At 40.4% G+C, this 17,539-nt stretch overlaps 1 protein-coding gene across 3 annotated transcripts in view; it reads left to right on the plus strand.

Moving 5' to 3' along the window:
- The window catches only part of TNNI3K (TNNI3 interacting kinase), a 383,736-nt gene extending 371,652 nt beyond the window's left edge, over positions 1-12,084 (plus strand). For all 3 annotated transcript variants that reach the window (XM_055402899.2, XM_088835391.1, XM_088835392.1), the window contains 2 exons: positions 8,417-8,496; positions 11,833-12,084. In XM_055402899.2, the coding sequence (XP_055258874.2) occupies positions 8,417-8,496; positions 11,833-11,909 (157 nt within the window). In that variant the 3' untranslated portion in view covers positions 11,910-12,084. The remainder of the gene's footprint in view (positions 1-8,416; positions 8,497-11,832) is intronic.
- The last annotated feature ends 5,455 nt before the right edge of the window (positions 12,085-17,539 follow it).

Genomic DNA, 17,539 nt, shown 5'->3' on the forward strand with positions numbered 1-17,539 from the left:
CTAAAATAAGATATATCAATATAATGTTGAAGTATGCACAAACTAACCTAAAGACTATATTATTCTCTTTAAAAGACAAAGTTTCTTTCTGTTCCCATAAAAGGTACATATAAAATTACCATTATAATATATCATTCATATATATGTCTATATATGAGACATATTATCCTTTTAGCATAAAGAAAGCCTCCTAGGTGACCAGTAACATGAAACGCTGCTAAATTGAGTGTTGTCCTTACCTGCCATTGGTTCAGATTTACTTTCACTGAATTCATGGGGCAGCTGCATCCTGGAAATGCCTATTTACACTGGCCATGACTTCAGCAAACAGAGGTCCCAGTGTGTCTCTGAAACTCTGGGCTTCTGTGAAACTCCCACTGAAGTCTGGATACCCATGGGTTGAGGACAGTTAGTTCCACTGATCAAGGTCTGGTTTCTTCTGCTTTGTTTGCCTTGACTGTGCTTAGCTTCCATCTGTCTGTCATCCTAGAATAGCAGCCAGAGACAGCTTATGTGGTACCTCTTGGGCAGGAAGGTTAGGTCCCCTGGCACGGATTGCATTCAGCAACTAAATACATAAGACAACTTGGAGATGGGCTTTTATTCATAGGAAACCAGATAGCCTTTTTGATGATAAAATATTTATTCCCTATTATCTTCTTGTTGCCAAGACTACTGCTTATGGCTCATTTCTTAAAAGGAGCTTGAGTGCTAAGGAGGTTACAGGAATTAGTAGGGTAATTTTGATTTTGAAAAATATCTTGAATGAGATTATGTTGTCCAAAACTGAGTGTGATTTGCCATTTAATGTTGATCGAGATCATGCCATGTCCCACTTTAGTTCAATACTTCCTTTTTTTAATCATTGTTTAAGAAACAGTATCTTCACTTTATAGCTTAAGAAAGTAACCAAACATGTAGTCATTTTTTAGGCAGCTAATATCTATGGGAATTCATGTAAGTGTTTAGATAATTCTAAACTTCTCCAAATGAATATTTTGTAATAATTTAATTTAACCACTTTTATTATTTTAACTATTTACAAAGTACCAACTAAGTCCTGCAGAAGACCCACAGGTGTTAGGATCTCAGACCTGCACAGGCATTCTGTTTAGTGGGGTATTAGTATGAAATATCCAGCTCTTGCCTGGAAAATCCCATGGATGGAGGAGCCTGGTAAGCTGCAGTCCATGGGGTTGCGAAGAGTCAGACACGACTGAGCGACTTCACTTTCACTTTTCACTTTCATGCATTGGAGAAGGAAATGGCAACCCACTCCAGTGTTCTTGCCCGGAGAATCCCAGGGATGGGGGAGCCTGGTGGGCTGCCGTCTATGGGGTCACACAGAGTCAGACACAACTGAAGTGACTTGGCAGCGGCAGCAGCAGCAGCAGGTAACATTTTTGAGTGCTTACTAAATGTTAGAACTGTTCAAAATACTTTAAAACTTATTACTATTTCTTTAATTCTCTAAAATTAACATTATAAATGAAGTCTTGTTATAATTCCCATTTTATAGTTGCACAAACTGAGGCAGATGACAGTTAAACAATTTGCCAAAAAGGTTGCAGAAGTAATAAATAGTGGAATGAAGACTCAAATTCAGGAGTCTTGCACCAGAAGATTATTGTCGTTCTTAAAGGAGGCCAGAATATACAATGGAGAAAAGATAATCTCATCAATAAGTGGTTCTGGGAAAATTGGACAGCTACATGTAAAGAATGAAATTAGAACATCCCTAACACCATACACAAAAATAAACTCAAAATGGATTAAAGACCTAAATGTAAGGACAGGCACTATAAAACTCTTAGAGGAAAACATGGAAAGAACATTCACATAAATTGCAACAAGATCTTTTTTTGACCCACCTCTTCAGTTCAGTTCAGTCACTCAGTCGTGTCCGACTCTTTGCGATTCCATGAATCAGAGCACGCCAGGCCTCCCTGTCCATCACCAACTCCCGGAGTTCACTCATACTTATGTCCATCGAGTCGGTGATGCCATCCAGCCATCTCATTCTCTGTCGTCCCCTTCTCCTCCTGCCCCCAATCTTTCCCAGCATCAGAGTCTTTTCCAGTGAGTCAAGTCGTCGCATGAGGTAGCCAAACTATTGGAGTTTCAGCCATAGCATCAGTCCTTCCAATGAACACCCAGGATTGATCTCCTTTAGAATGGACTGGTTGGATCTCCTTGCAGTCCAAGGGACTCTCAAGAGTTTTCTCAAACACCACAGTTCAAAAGCATCAATTCTTCGGAGATCAGCTATCTTCACAGTCCAACTCTCATATCCATACATGACCACTGGAAAAACCATAGCCTTGACTAGATGGACCTTGGTTGGCAAAGTAATGTCTCTGCTTTTTATATACTATCTAGGTTGATCGTAACTTTCCTTCCAAGGAGTAAGCGTCTTTTAATTTCATGGCTGCAATCAGCATCTGCAGTGATTTTGGAGCCCAGAAAAATAAAGTCTGACACTGTTTCCACTGTTTCCCATCTATTTCCCGTGAAGTGATGGGACCAGATGCCATAATCTTTGTTTTCTGAATGTTGAGCTTCAAGCCAACCTTTTCACTCTCTTCTTTCACTTTCATCAAGAGGCCTTTGAGTTCCTCTTCACTTTCTGCCATAAGGGTGGTATCATCTGCATATCCGAGGTGACTGATATTTCTCCCGGCAATCTTGATTCCAGCTTGTGCTTCTTCCAGCCCAGCGTTCCTCATGATGTACTCTGCATATAAGTTAAATAAGCAGGGTGACAATATACAATCTTGACGCACTCCTTTTCCTATTTGGAACCAGTCTGTTGTTCCATGTACAGTTCTGACTGTTGCTTCCTGACCTGCATACAGGTTTCTCAAGAGGCAGGTCAAGTGGTCTGGGATTCCCATCTCTTTCAGAATTTTCCACAGTTTATTGTGATCTACAAAGTCAAAGGCTTTCACATAGTCAATGAAGCAGAAATAGAAGTTTTTCTGGAACTCTCTTGCTTTTTCCATGATCCAGCAGATGTTGGCAATTTGATCTCTGGTTCCTCTGCCTTTTCTAAAACCTGCTTGAACATCTGGAATTTCACTGTTCACGTATTGCTGAAGCCTGGCTTGGAGAATTTTGAGCATGACTTTACTAGCGTGTGAGATGAGTGCAACTGTGAGGTAGTTTGAGCATTCTTTGGCACTGCCTTTCTTTGGCATTGGAATGAAGACTGACCTTTTCCAGTCCTGTGACCACCGCTGAGTTTTCCAAATTTGCTGGCATATTGAGTGCAGCACTTTCATAGCATCATGTTTCAGGAATTGAAATAGCTCAACTGGAATTCCATCACCTCCAGTAGCTTTGTTCATAGTGATGCTCTCTAAGGCCCACTTGACTTCACATTCCAAGATGTCCGGCTCTAGGTCAGTGATCACGTTATCATGATAATCTTGGTCGTGAAGAACATTTTTGTACAGTTCTTCTGTGTATTCTTGCCACCTCTTCTTAATATCTTCTTCTTCTGTTAGGTCCACACCATTTCTGTCCTTTATTGAGCCCATCTTTGCATGAAATGTTCCCTTGGAATCCCTAATTTTCTTGAAGAGATCTCTTATTTTTCCTATTCTGTTGTTTTCCTCTATTTCTTTGCATTGATCGCTGAGAAGGCTTTCTTATCTCTCCTTGCTATTCTTTGGAACTCTGCATTCAGATGCTTATATCTTTCCTTTTCTCCTTTGCTTTTCACTTCTCTTCTTTTCACAGCTATTTGTAAGGCCTCCTCAGACAGCCATTTTGCTTTTTTGCATTTCTTTTCCATGGGGATGGTCTTGGTCCCTGTCTCCTGTACAATGTCACGAACCTCTGTTCATATTTCATTAGGCACTCTATCTATCAGATCTAGTCCCTTAAATCTATATCTCACTTCCACTGTATAATCATAAGGGATTTGATTTAGGTCACATCTGAATGGTCTAGTGGTTTTCCCTACTTTCTTCAATTTAAGTCTGAATTTGGCAATAAGGAGTTCTTGATCTGAGCCACAGTCAGCTCCTGGTCTTGTTTTTGCTAACTGTATAGAGGATCTCCATCTTTGGCTGCAAAGAATATAATCAGTCTGATTTTGGTGTTGACCATCTGGTGATGTCCATGTGTAGAGTGTTCTCTTGTGTTGTTGGAAAAGGGTGTTTGCTATGACCATTGCATTCTCTTGGCAAAACTCTATTAGCCTTTGCCCTGCTTCATTCCGTGCTCCAAGGCCAAATTTGCCTGTTACTCCAGGTGTTTCTTGACTTCCTACTTTTGCATTCCAGTCCCCTATAATGAAAAAGACATCTTTTTTGGGTGTTAGTTCTAAAAGGTCTTGTAGGTCTTCATAGAACCATTCAACTTTGGCTTCTTCAGCGTTACTGGTTGGGGTATAGGCTTGGATTACTGTAATATTGAATGGTTTGCCTTGGAAACGAACAGAAATCATTCTGTCATTTTTAAGATTGCATTCAAGTACTGCATTTCAGACTCTTTTGTTGACCATGATGGCTTCTCCATTTCTTCTAAGGGATTCCTGCCCACAGTAGTAGATATAATGGTCATCTGAGTTAAATTCACCCATTCCAGTCCATTTTAGTTTACTGATTCCTAGAATGTCTACATTCACTCTTGCCATCTCCTGTTTGACCACTTCCAATTTGCCTTGATTCATGGACCTAACATTCCAGGTTCCTATGCAATATTGCTCTTTATAGCATTGGACCTTGCTTCTATCACCAGTCACATCCACAACTGGGTATTGGTTTTGCTTTGGCACCATCCCTTCATTCCTTCTGGAGTTATTTCTCCACTGAATGAAAATAAAAACAAAAATAAACAAATGGAATCTAAAGCTTTTGCATAGCAAAGAAAACCATAAACAAGACAAAAAGACAACCCTCAGAATGGGTGAAAGTATTTGCAAACAAAGCAGCTGACAAGAGATTAATCTCCTAAATATACAAACAACTTATGCAGTTCAATATTAAAAAAAAAAAGAACAGCCCAATCAAAAAATAGGTGAACGACCCAAATAGACATTTCTCCAAAAAAAATATAGAGATGACCAGCAGACACATAAAAAGATGCTCAGTATCACTAATTATTCTAAGTATTAGAGAAGTGCAAATCAAAACTGCTGCTGCTGCTGCTGCTAAGTCACTTCAGTCATGTCCGATTCTGTGTGACCCCAGAGACAGAAGCCCACCAGGCTCCCCCTTCCCTGGGATTCTCCAGGCAAAAATACTGGAGTGGGTTGCCATTTCCTTCTCCAATCAAAACTACAATGAAGTAAATCCTCACACGATCAGAGTAGCCATAAGCAAAAAAAAAATCTATGAACAAAAGTGCTGGAGAGGATGTGGAGAAAAGAGAGCCCTCCTATACTGTGGTGGGAATGCAGATTGGTACAGCCGCTATGGAGAACTGGATAGCATTTCCTTAAAAAGCTAAAAATAGAACTACCATATGACCCAGCAATCCCATTCCTGGGCATATATCGAGAGAAAACCATAATTCAAAAAGGTACATACACCCCAAAGTTCATTGTAACACTATTGTAATAGCCAGGACACAGAAACAACCTAAATACTCATCAACAGAAGAACGGATAAGGAAGACATGGTGTGTATATACAATGGAATATTACTCAACCATAAAAAGGAATGAAAATTGTGCCACTTGCAGAGACATCAATGGACCTAGAGACTATACAGAGTGAAGTAAGTCAGAAAGAAAAGAACAAATGTATATTAATACATGTATGTGGAATCTAGAGAAACTGTACAGATGGACTTATTTGCAAAGCAAAAATAGAAATACCGATATAGAGAACAAATATATGGATACCAAGAGGGGAAAGGAGAAGGTGGGATGAACTGGGAGATTGGAACTGGCATTTATATATATATATATGCTACTATGTGTACAATAGATAACTAATGAAAACCTACTGTATAGCACCAGGAACTCTACTCAGTCCTATGTCGACCTAACTGGGAAGGAAATCCTCAAAAGAGGGGATATGTGTGTATACATATAGCTGATTCACTTTGCTGTATAGCAGAAACTAACACAGCATTGTAAAGCAACTACACTCCAATAAAAATTAAAAAAAAAATAGAAGAAGACGAAAAGAAAAGCATTCCAAGCAGACTTCACAAATCCAATAGCTGTGAATTGAGAGAAAGCTTGAAAGGTTCAAAGGACAGAAAGAATGCCAAAAGAAGTGCTTAGCAAAGATGGTGAGAGGGGTATGAAACAAGGTTTGAGAGAGCCTTGTATCTGAGCCTTGTGTTTTATTCTTAATGAACTGGGAAGTCACTGGAAGGTTTTAAATATGTTTTATTTATTTATTTATTCATTTATTTATTTTTGGCTGTGCTGGGTATTGGTCACTGCACGAACTTTTCTCTAGTTGTGGTGAGCAGGGGCTACTTTCTAGTTGTGGTCCATGGGCTTTTCATTGCAGTGGCTTCTCTTGTTGTGGAGCATGGGCTCTAGGGCATGCAGGCTTCAGGAGTTGCAGCACATGGGCACAGTAATTGATGCTCCCAGGCTCTAGAGCATAGGGTCAGTAATTATGGCACATGGGCTTAGTTGCTCTGTGGCATGTGGGACTTTCCCAGATCAGGGATCAAACCCGTGTCTCCTGCATTAGCAGGTGGATTCTTTACCACTGAGCTTCCAGGAAGCCCTTAAGTGTGTCTTAGGTAGGTAAATGACTTCAGTTCAGTTGCTCAGTCATGTCTGACTCTTTGTGACCCCAGGGACTGCAGCACGCCAGGCCTTCCTGTCCATCACCAACTCCCAGAGCTTACTCAAACTCATATCCATTGAGTTGGTATTGCCATCCAACCATCTCATTCTCTGTTGTCCCCTTCTCCTCCCACCTTCAATCTTTCCCACCATCAGGGTCTTTTCAAATGAGTCAGTAAATGACTTATGCTTTTATATTTTGAAAAGACAACTCTGGGTAATATATGGAGAATTAATTAGAAGGGGACAGAAATGAAAGCAGGAAAATCAATTAGGAGGCAAATTGCAGCAGTCCAGACAAGAAAGATATATGGCCTAAATCTTGAAGGAGGATAAAGATTTGAATTAGGTGGAAGATATAAGAAAAAGAAAGGTACCAAGAATGACCCCAGAATTTTGGGTTAAGTAACTGAATGGTGTAGTGCCAGTAATGAGCTGGAGAGAACTGGCTTGGGGACAGAGGGAGTTACAAGTTCTACTGTGGACGTAGTGGGACAGCTCTGGGGGTAACTTGGGTTGCCTCTTTAAGGATGCTAAAGTGTGGATGAGAGAAATGGATGCAAGAGGAATTGCAGATATATGACTGACAGATGTGATTTATAGGTTTTGAGTCTGAAAAGGTAGAAAAGAAGCGATCCCATCAACCTACATGGTAGAGTAGAAGTTTGGCAAAGAGAAGGATTCATTTAAGCCAAGGAATCATGAGAAAATTCCCAATTGAATACTGGGCAAGGATACAGGCTTTAGAATATGGAAGACTTGGGTTTGAATTCTAGGTGAGCCATTTACCAAATGTATGTAACAAGTTTCTTAGTTGCCCCAGCCTCCGTTTCTAATCTATGTATTCAGAGACACTCAGTCATGGCCAACTCTTTGCAACCCCATGGACTGTAACCTGCCAAGCTGCTATGTCCGTGGGGTTCTCCCAGCAAGAATACTGGAGTGGGGTGCCATTTCCTCTTCCAGGGCATCTTCTCCACCCAGGAATGGAACCCAAGTCTCTTACATCTCCTGCATAGGCAGGCAGATTCTTTACCATTAGCGCCACTTGGAAAGCCCTTCTGATCCAGAAAATGAGAGAAATAATAATGAAAAAGATTAAATATAATGATATATGCAAATGTTTAATATATAAAAATCATTCAATAAATACTATTATCACTGTCTTTTGTAATTCATGTTATAATAATATCAACATAAAAATAACATTACCTTTTGGGATGTGTTTCATTTCTGTTGATTATGATTCAGATGATAATGTTCTGGTCATTAGTTCCTTTTAAGCAAGACTTGCAAGGATAGTAAACCAGATTTTATATTCAACTCTTTTTGCTATATTTAATCATCAAGACAAATTGCATATTATTTGTGTACTTACCCTGATTTACAGATCAACACACTAAGGCTGAGAAACGGTACTATGTCTAAGTTTATACAGTTAGGAATTGGAGTTTACCTAGATCTGACACACCTAGATCTAACTTGCTGAAAATAATTCTGAACCCTTCCCCAACAAGTCAGTATAAGATAAAAGTACCATTGTATCACATTGCCAGTTCTCTGATATCTATGCTGAGAGAATAAATCCTGTTTTATAAAAATGTTGTTAGCAAACGCCACCGTGGCTTTCACAGTGTCTCATGGAATTTTCTAGTGCTGGACAATGTTCCACTCAAGGCCTGTCTTTGGATGACATGAAGAAAAGTCTTCAGTTCTCTACCATTGACAAATATGGTAAGTATACAGATTCATCAGATTGACGAAGAAAACTACCCCAGGAAGGTGATATCTGTTTGATAATGAGGGAGAGAAGATTCTATTTTGTAATAAGTAGAAATGAAGGGTGCTTTTAAAAACATTATAAAAGTGGGAAATTTGCTCTTGTAAGTCTTATATAAGTCTAGTTATCTTTGCGTTTAATAACTTGTGCATAAGTTTGTAAGTGTATGTACAAGTATATGGGAGTGTGTGTACACGTGGAAAAAGTACAACTCTTATGAAAATAATCTACAGCTCATGACGTCCAAACACCTTGCTGCCACCTTATTGAGTTCACTGCCTCTAAGCCCCACATCACAGAGATGTAGGGAAGAGGAGGAAACAAGAGATGAGTTTCCACAATTGCACCATATCCTCGGGAAGTGTTTCCTCTTTAACAAGTTCCCGAGAGTAAAATATGAACCCAGCTATTCTCTCAAAAAGCTGGAGAGGAGGTGAGGGCCTCACTGATGGGATCCATTTTGCACAGGACTATTTAGAAAGAATTAATATAGTTCTTTGAAACAGTTACCACAGTTCTATGCTTGCCCCTGGAAGCCAAAGGATGGGCAATAACTGTAATCATCAGCTCCCATGTTAAAGTGCCAGGCCTGTGATGTCCTTTCTCCAACCTCTAAGCCTGAAAGGCTCTATATTTTATTGGAATTTTAGCACAATGGGCTCATTTATTCATGGGAACTTCCTTTGACAATATGTAGAACTGAAAAAAAATGTATGTCAGTTAAATAGATCAGATTTATTATAAGAACTGGGTTTGTGGAAGAATAAATCATATATTATGTTCCTGGCTCTGTGTTATTGATGCCAGTAGACCCTGCAGCTTTGGGATCCTCACCAATGCACTTTGTCTGCAGAGTATCAGTACCTAAGGCACTAGGAAGCCTTTAAGAAATGAAAGGGGAAAATGTTCTGTATAGATACGACAAACTACTTGGAAACATTAAAGAAAGAAACCTTTGTGCTTCTGACTCCCAGTACACGTCTAGAATGCAGCCGAGAGCTTTTCATCGTCAACTTTACGACATAATTGGCCACTCCAGTAACGGAGGAAAATATGTGCTAAGTGTCACATCATCACATTTTTTTATAGATATAATATCGTTTTTTCAAACCTTTACAGATGTGACTGCACAACCACAAAATATAGGGCACCCTTTGAAATGTGGGCTTTGACCAGGAGTCTTTCCTTTCTTGGTGGAGTTTCAAGATGAAGCACTTCTTAACGATCTGTTTCTTAAAGGGATAATACATTGAACAGAATTCCTCAAGATGGAGAAGTTGGACAAAAAAAGATGTAATCATACAAAAGTAGGTTTTTCCTATGTGTATATATACCAGGGGTAGAAGAAAACATTAGGGTGTTTGAATGGAGTGAGAGTCCCAGTAGATGAAAAAGATGTTTTCAATGTCTCCCACTAGGAACATCACATTGTACAAGACAGAACCCTTTAATTGCCCTCCATTTCCACTTCATAAACCACTTGTGGTATATAACAGCAACTTTATGAACTGTTTCTTCCCCCAAAGAACAGGGCTAGAGAATGCAGATAAAATTAAGTGCATAGCTGTACTTGAGACCTTTCACCCTTAAGAAACAAAACACGCAAACATGATTCAGTCTTTTCTTAAAGCCATGGTCCAATTTCATTTGGTCCCTCTGAAGCCGACTGACTGCACAAAGAGTGTCCCTTCAACTCTGCTGATGATGGTATCAATAATAAATGTCAGCATCTATGTCCTGCTGATTTTGCTACCCATACCCGAAGGCAAGCCTGCCCACACTAGCAAGAAGGATGCTCACAATCAGGCTTCCACTGGAACCCTATGGAGAGAGAGGCATGGAGCATTGTAGACCAGTAAAATTGTATGTGGTACATTAGACAGTTGATTATACAGTAATGAGAGAATTACGAGCTTATTAAAGCATCTATCTATGCCTGGGATGGAGTTGCTGCTTCAGGCTGAACAAAAGGAAATATTTTTGCTCCAAGATTCAGATTTTTCGTCCACGCAGAGTTAGGATTCAGTAATGTGACTGAGCGACTGAACTGAACTGAATGTGACTCCCGCTTCCCATAACTGCAGCTGGCCAGGGCCAGCCCCACTAGCAAAAGGAGCCCTTCAAGCAGCATCAGCAGTGGTGGCTCTGCCTTTCCTGAGAGTTTATGTGCTGCCTAAGAGATGCTGATGGAGATCTTTCTTATGAAAATAAATATGCCCATTGAACTGTGTATCGCCAGATGTCTTAATGAAAATGTGGATGGCTGAGTTGGTTTTGAAAACTCAGCTATCAAAAGGGAGCAAAAGGAGCATTAGCTACTGACAAATATGCCCATTTTCACAGAAACAACGAATGGCTTCCCTACTCAGAGTGGAAAGGTAACTAACTGCTTCCCTGTGCACGTCCTACGTTCTTTAGGACCGCGGCCAGATGCTGAGGCACTAGCTCAATTTTCTGGACACATCCAGGACTAGTGCTTCACTGAGCATCAAACGCCACTAGAATTCAGACCTAAGCATTAATGCACACTTAAAAACTGGAGTCTCAAAGAGAAAAGAAAAAACAATCAGAGCCAATCTGATATGGAGAATACTCTGCTCTTCTCTATTGCCATCTATGTCTCCCCTTTCCAATAGTCATCATCCGTTTCTCACTCACTATGCATCAGACACTGCTAATTGTCTCATGTGTGTCACCAACTTTTTGGCTAAGTACTATTACTTCTCCCCTTTACAATGAAGAAACCGAGGTTCAGAAAGGGTAACCAAAATCACAGAACTGGTAATAGTGGAGCCAGAGCGCAAACCCAGATTTGCCTGACATGAAGCTCATCCTTTTAGCCATCATGATATACCACCTTCCTGAACTGTATGTACCCTCCTTTACTCCAAACTGTCACCTGGCCAGCTTGGGTTCACATCAGACTGCCATCATTGATGTTCCTCTGGCCTCAGCTCTCCGTTATCATTGTAAATTTTGCTTTTGTTTTATAATTGCTTGCCAGCAACGGGCAGGCAGACTCTTCACATGAGCCAGGAGAAGCTGGTTGGCAGCTGTGTGTTACACTGGGTGAAGCTGTTAAGAAAAATGGGGAGGGGACTTCCCTGGCAGTTCAGTGGTTAAGACTCTGAGTCCCTGATGCAGGGGGCCTGGGTTCGATCCCTGGTCAGGGAACTAGGATCCCACATGCTGCATGGCATGGCCAAAACATTTAAAACAAAAAGAAAAGAAAAATGGGGAGATGGGCTGAAAGGCTAATAAGTAACATCTGAACTTCTTTCCTGATGCAGGCTATGTGTCTGATCCCATGAGCCCGAAGCATTTTCATTCTTGCCGGAATAGTGGCAGCTTTGAAGATAGCAGCTGACAGCATTCCACATTTACCTAAGGAGAGTTTTCCTCCAAACTGACAGTAACAATTCCAACCATGGCAGTCTTGCTTCCAATTATAATATTTTACCCTCTAAGGTCTCCTTAAATTGGCTTGCTCATAGTGGTCCTATTTAATTCCCTACCACAAGTTGGGCTTTGGATTTGGGGCTGAGGAACGAGATGCAGAAGAACCAAAACAAAATGTATTTGAAGAATTTTTTTTTTAATTTTGTAAATTAAAAAAATAAATTCACATTGTTGCTTGGAGATGGGGCCTCAGTCCATGGTGGGGACTTAACAATTATTATGTCTTCCTAGCCTGAATTAAGTAGACTTGTGTTTGAAAGCCATATGATTGATTTCTTAGAATTGTTCATTTTCTTATCTCATTATGTTACTTCTAGTGCCCAGTTTTGTGATTAAACATTTTTAGTGGCATACAAAATTGATTCAGAAGTGTATTTCATTCCAACAAGACTTACACGAGGTACACCTTTCTTTCAGACATACTGGTAAAAAGAAGTAATGATCCTCAGATTAAGAAGCTCACAAATATATAGCACAATTATTTGGCCTACTCTCTACATGGTACCAAGTGCTCTGTGCTCTGCCTGAGTGACCTGCTGCTGTCATCTCCAAGGTGTCGCAAATGCCATCGGTACCGGTATGAAAGCAACCCACAAATGCAAGGCTGTCATTCATACCAGAGTCTGGCACTGTGCATCGGGAGGATAGCTAAGATGCCCGTTGCCTTCAGAAAATGAGAAATCTGCCCTTCAGTCTCCCAACCAGGGAGACAGAAATACTTCCACTAAACAAAATAGTTTTGCCATTCAGAGACAGACCTGGCAAAATCAAGCAGGAAACAATGAAAATTCAGTGTTATAATTACTGCTTTGCACCTTGGTAAGAGAAATAACATTAGTAAAGGAAGATTGGGCATTCTCTCAACCAGGGTTACTGGATCTCAGAATTATTGGGGAACTGACTCTTTGTGGGGGCTATCCTATACACTGGGGGATTTTTAATAGCTTTCTGGCTTCTCCCCTCTGATGCCAGTAAGAGCTCCCTAAGTCACAACAATCAAAAATGTCTCTAGACTTTTCTAAATGTGTTTTGGGGGACAAAATTGCCCCAGGTTAAGAGCCAGTGCTCTCAATCTTGAGATTAGGGGCCTGAAGAGAAATGAGAAGAAGATAGATCCTGACTCTGGCTGACTGCATTTAGGCAAAACTGCTTTCTCCTCCTCCTTAGTAATGTGCAATCATAGACAAACAGAGCTGAATAAGTACTGATTGCTCCTTCTATGTCTGTGGCAAGCTGCTCCATCCTCCCCAACCCCCTAAGAACTAGAAATTATGTTGCTTGCGGGCAACTTCTATCAGAACAGCAACCCCACCTCTAAATCCTTCTGAACATTTTCTTAGGAGCTGTGGTCGCAAAGTTGAAAGCCCCCACATGTGCTGAAGAGCTTGGTGACAGCCCAACGAGAATCCAGAGGTGGAAGTGAAAACCATGGTACTTCCAATTAGATTTATCCTTTTTTAGCCCCCAGCCTTTTCATTTTCCCACCCAATTATTCTGGAGTCTCACGTACTCTATCCCACCAACCAAGTCACCAAGGAGCTTAATAATAAGCAGGACCCAAGGAGCCTGAAGTGGCCATATAGGCAAAATACTTTCTGGCAAATACAGAAATAAAAAAGGAAGAAAAGGAAGAGGGCTGGTTAAAAAGCACCTGTCTCCACAGCTCTCCCTCTGTCCTCGGTTCTAGCTGCTTTAGGAAATGAGCCAGCACCAGCCTGGGAAACTTTGGGGCTTTTATGAGTTGAGTTAAAAGGAGTGCCTTTGAAAGTTAAAAAGTTTTGAATATGTACATACATACCAGTTTTAACTAAAAGATTCACAGTAGGGGTAATGCCGAATGTGTGTCTGATCAGACCAGTGGTGGGTAAAACGGGCATCCTCCCAGGTTCCCACGGAATGGAGACAAGATCCAGAGGAATGACTGTTCGCTTCTGAAATACCCCTCTTTCAGAGAAGGATTTTCTAGAACAAATCTGTCAAGCTCCCTTTCTTTGTTTCCTCTAACCACCTCCTCTCTCCAGATTACATCTCATGTTGCTGCTTCCCTCTGGCTCTTGTCTTATCACGTATCTGCAAATAATGAGACCAATGTGTCTTGATTTCTGAGAAGGGGGACCTTTTCACAGATGCCAACCTATAACTCACAAAACCTTTTCATTACTGTGCCTTTAATGGGGCCCAGGGATTATCTCAGAGTTGTCTCGAGATCATGGGTTTTTTTTCCTCCTTGCTGGAAAAAATGTCTCACTAATTGCTTTCTTTCTATGCTGGTAAAAATGGACTTCTATGATCATGTTTTTGCATGCTTAGCACATTAAAAAATTTTTTCCATGTGCATGCAGCACTGAGCTCACTTGGAAGATGTTCAATTAGCCATAATTGTAAGCCAAATTACAGCAGCACCAGGAGAGAGTTATTGCAACACAGTGATTATTTGGGTTAAATTATTTCCAAAGCTGACATTTCCCTGGGAAAGAGGGAAAAATGGGTGCCAGTAGTAGGGAAAAGGGCTAGTGATAGACAATCCATCTGAAATGAAATATCTGATTTCCTTCTCTTTATGCTCTCTGCTTTTCTTTCCTTAATTTTTTCTTTACTTCCTTCTTTCCATCCTCCCTTCCTCCTTCTCTCCCTCCAACAATAAGCATTAAATTTGGAGTCACTCTGACCTTTTACAAAAGTTGTGTGACCTTGGGCCAGTCACTTTACCTACCTGAGCTCATTTGTTATCTGTTTGATGGTGATAATACAAATTATGTTGTAAAGTTTCTCGAAGGGTTGCAAATAATATAAACTGTGTTGCAGAGTTCCTGGCACACCATAGTCAATATTGTAAATGTTGTTTATTGTTACATTTCATCATGCAGGCAAAGAGCTATTCTACAGTTGAAGAGCATTAGAAGGGTAGAGATTTTTCTCTCTTGTCGATAACCATTGACATTCCTAAAAAACCCACCTTTGCAAACAGCAAACTGCCAAGCTTAGGCTTCTGAGGCAGTTGGAGTCAAGATCCATCAGCCTTAGACAGTGATATCTTATTTATACTTGAAATAAAACCTGAAGAGAAATGAAATTCTTTAAATGAAATATAAGAACCAGAAAGAATTTCCCAAACAAGGGAGCTGATAATTATAAATCTATTTTTCTGAACCCAATAGTTCAGTGGTTAAGAGTCCTCCTGCTGATGCAGAGGACACAGGTTCAAGCCCTGGGAAGATTCCACATGCCTCGGAGTAACTAAGCCGTGCGCCACCACTACTGAAGCCCGAGCACTCTAGCCTGTGCTCTGCAACAAGAGAAGTCACCACAATGAGAAGCCTATGTATCACAGCTAGAGAGCAGCCCCCACTCACCGCAACTAGAGAAAGCCTGTGTGAAGAAACCAAGACCAGTACATCCATAAATAAATCAACAAAAATCTTTTTAAAAGTAGAAAGAAAATACATTTATTATCTACTATGTGACAAGAACTGTTTTAGATGATTTTAAGGGTATTATTACAATTAGTAATACTTCTTGGAATATCTTTGGAAAGGGAGAATGCTCTTCCTTATTTTTGAAGTGGGTAAATAATGAATCCAAGCTTCTATAGAACAGAATCAGGTTTCAAAACTCAGCTTGTCTTGCACTAGTATCCATGAGTTTTTCCCTACATAGTACTGCTGCCACTATGATGGAGAAAAAGGAATAAAAATAACAACATCCACAATCCAGAATCATAAAAACAAACAAATCTGCAGTTCTTCAGGCCTGAGGAAAATTTGGGAATTACCCAGGAGAAGTTGCAGGGAACCAGAAAAATAAAAAAGCAAACCTTTCTTGATTACTATAGCTCATGATTGCAAAGTTAAACCAAAAAAAGAAAAAATCATCATCATTTTCTCTGTTTTAATTATGGAAGAAAGAGGGCTGGAATAATCTCAAGGTTCAAAAAACATACATTGTTATTTTCTAGGCAGAAAGAACCAGAAATGATTGACAGAAGCAAGACTCTCACCGCGATAAGCAGGAACAAAAAAGTTATGAGGGCAAAGCACGGCAATTAGGGAAGCCAAGGAGTTTCACATTTTCCTCTCCTCATTAGCACACTGGGTAGGGAAAGTAAGGCGAGATGGTGTGGCCATTACCAGTAAAATCTGAATACTTTATTCCTTCCTAGTTTTGTGTTGCTTGTAGTTACTCAAGCATGCAGACCGCAGAGCTCCCCCTGATCAATTCCCTTCCATATTTCAAGAGTCACAAAGGCAAAGATGAGCCATTTGACATTTGCAATCCCTTCACAGGAGATCAGTTGAAGGCTCAGCTGCTGCTGTAACCGACAGTGGTCCAAGACAGTCAGCTCAATTAGCACCATATGCAAAACATGATGGAGAAGCAAAGTTCCTCTCCCTCCTTGGACATCCTACCTTTTAGAAGGCTAACTAGATATAAAAAAGCAGGGGTTATACATTTCTCCTCAGGCCCGAGATCCAAGGCTGCAAGCAGCCGACCCAGTGGCAGGGTGCTAATTAAATTAGGCCTCTTGAATTAAAACGCTGCCACGGGTGCCAGGCCCTGCTGACGAGGACAGGTCTCCAAAGCACTCTCAGTCTAACTTTATGTTTAATTAGTGAGATAAAAAGAATACCATCTCAAATATCTATCTTTTAAGCAATGGACTCATATGCAGGAAAAGGTATCTTTACCATCTTTAAAGAAGGTTTTGAAGCTCAGTAATTTCACAAACTTCCATCTCTTCTTTTATCTCAACTAATCAGGAAGGAGTGATTCCAGCAAGACCACAAAATGCAATAAAAATAATTTGAATGTTGGTTTGCCCTTCAGTTTTTACTCATAATAATCCATGGTCTGCTTAACAACACTTCAAAAATTAATCCACAGTGAAGAGTGTCAGGTTCTTCTTTCAGAGGAATTTTTTTTTTTCCTTCCTTAAACTCAAATTAGTCAAAGGGAAAAGAATCAGTGTCAGAAATGAGGATAATTTGAGATGAAAAGAAAAAACATAAATGGGACACTGGATGATGTATGTTTACCCTGTGCCAGGTATGAAATTGCAGGAACCTGAGTAGCACAGAGCATTCTCAAACTTTGGTGTTTGTCAGAATCAGTGGAGGGTTCGTTCAAATGCAGATTCCTGGGCCCCACCCTAGAGCTTTAGAATCATAAGTTTTGGAGTGGGACCCCAAAACATGCATTTCCAAGAATTTCCCTGGAAACTTGATGCTGCTGGTGCCAGGATGACACTTTGAGAAGCATTGGCATTGTGGTAAAGGGCACGAGCTTTTGAGTCAAGCATAGGTGAAAGTCTAGTTCAAGCCCTTAAGGTATGTATGACCTTCCGTAGGCAGGTTACTCTGTCCCTCTGTTCTTCAGGTTCCCCATCTATAACGTGGAGACAGTGATTATAACCTCATAGAGAGGATTAAGTAAAATAATGCAGGAAAATCACACATCACAGTGCCAGGCACATAATAAGTGTTCCATAGCAACTGGCCATGCTTAATATAACATGACTGAGCACGAAATCAACCAAGCACC

The sequence above is a fragment of the Moschus berezovskii genome, chromosome 4 (assembly GCF_049115385.1).
Source record: "Moschus berezovskii isolate FMDL1 chromosome 4, NW_MosBer_1.0, whole genome shotgun sequence".
NCBI lineage: Eukaryota > Metazoa > Chordata > Mammalia > Artiodactyla > Moschidae > Moschus > Moschus berezovskii.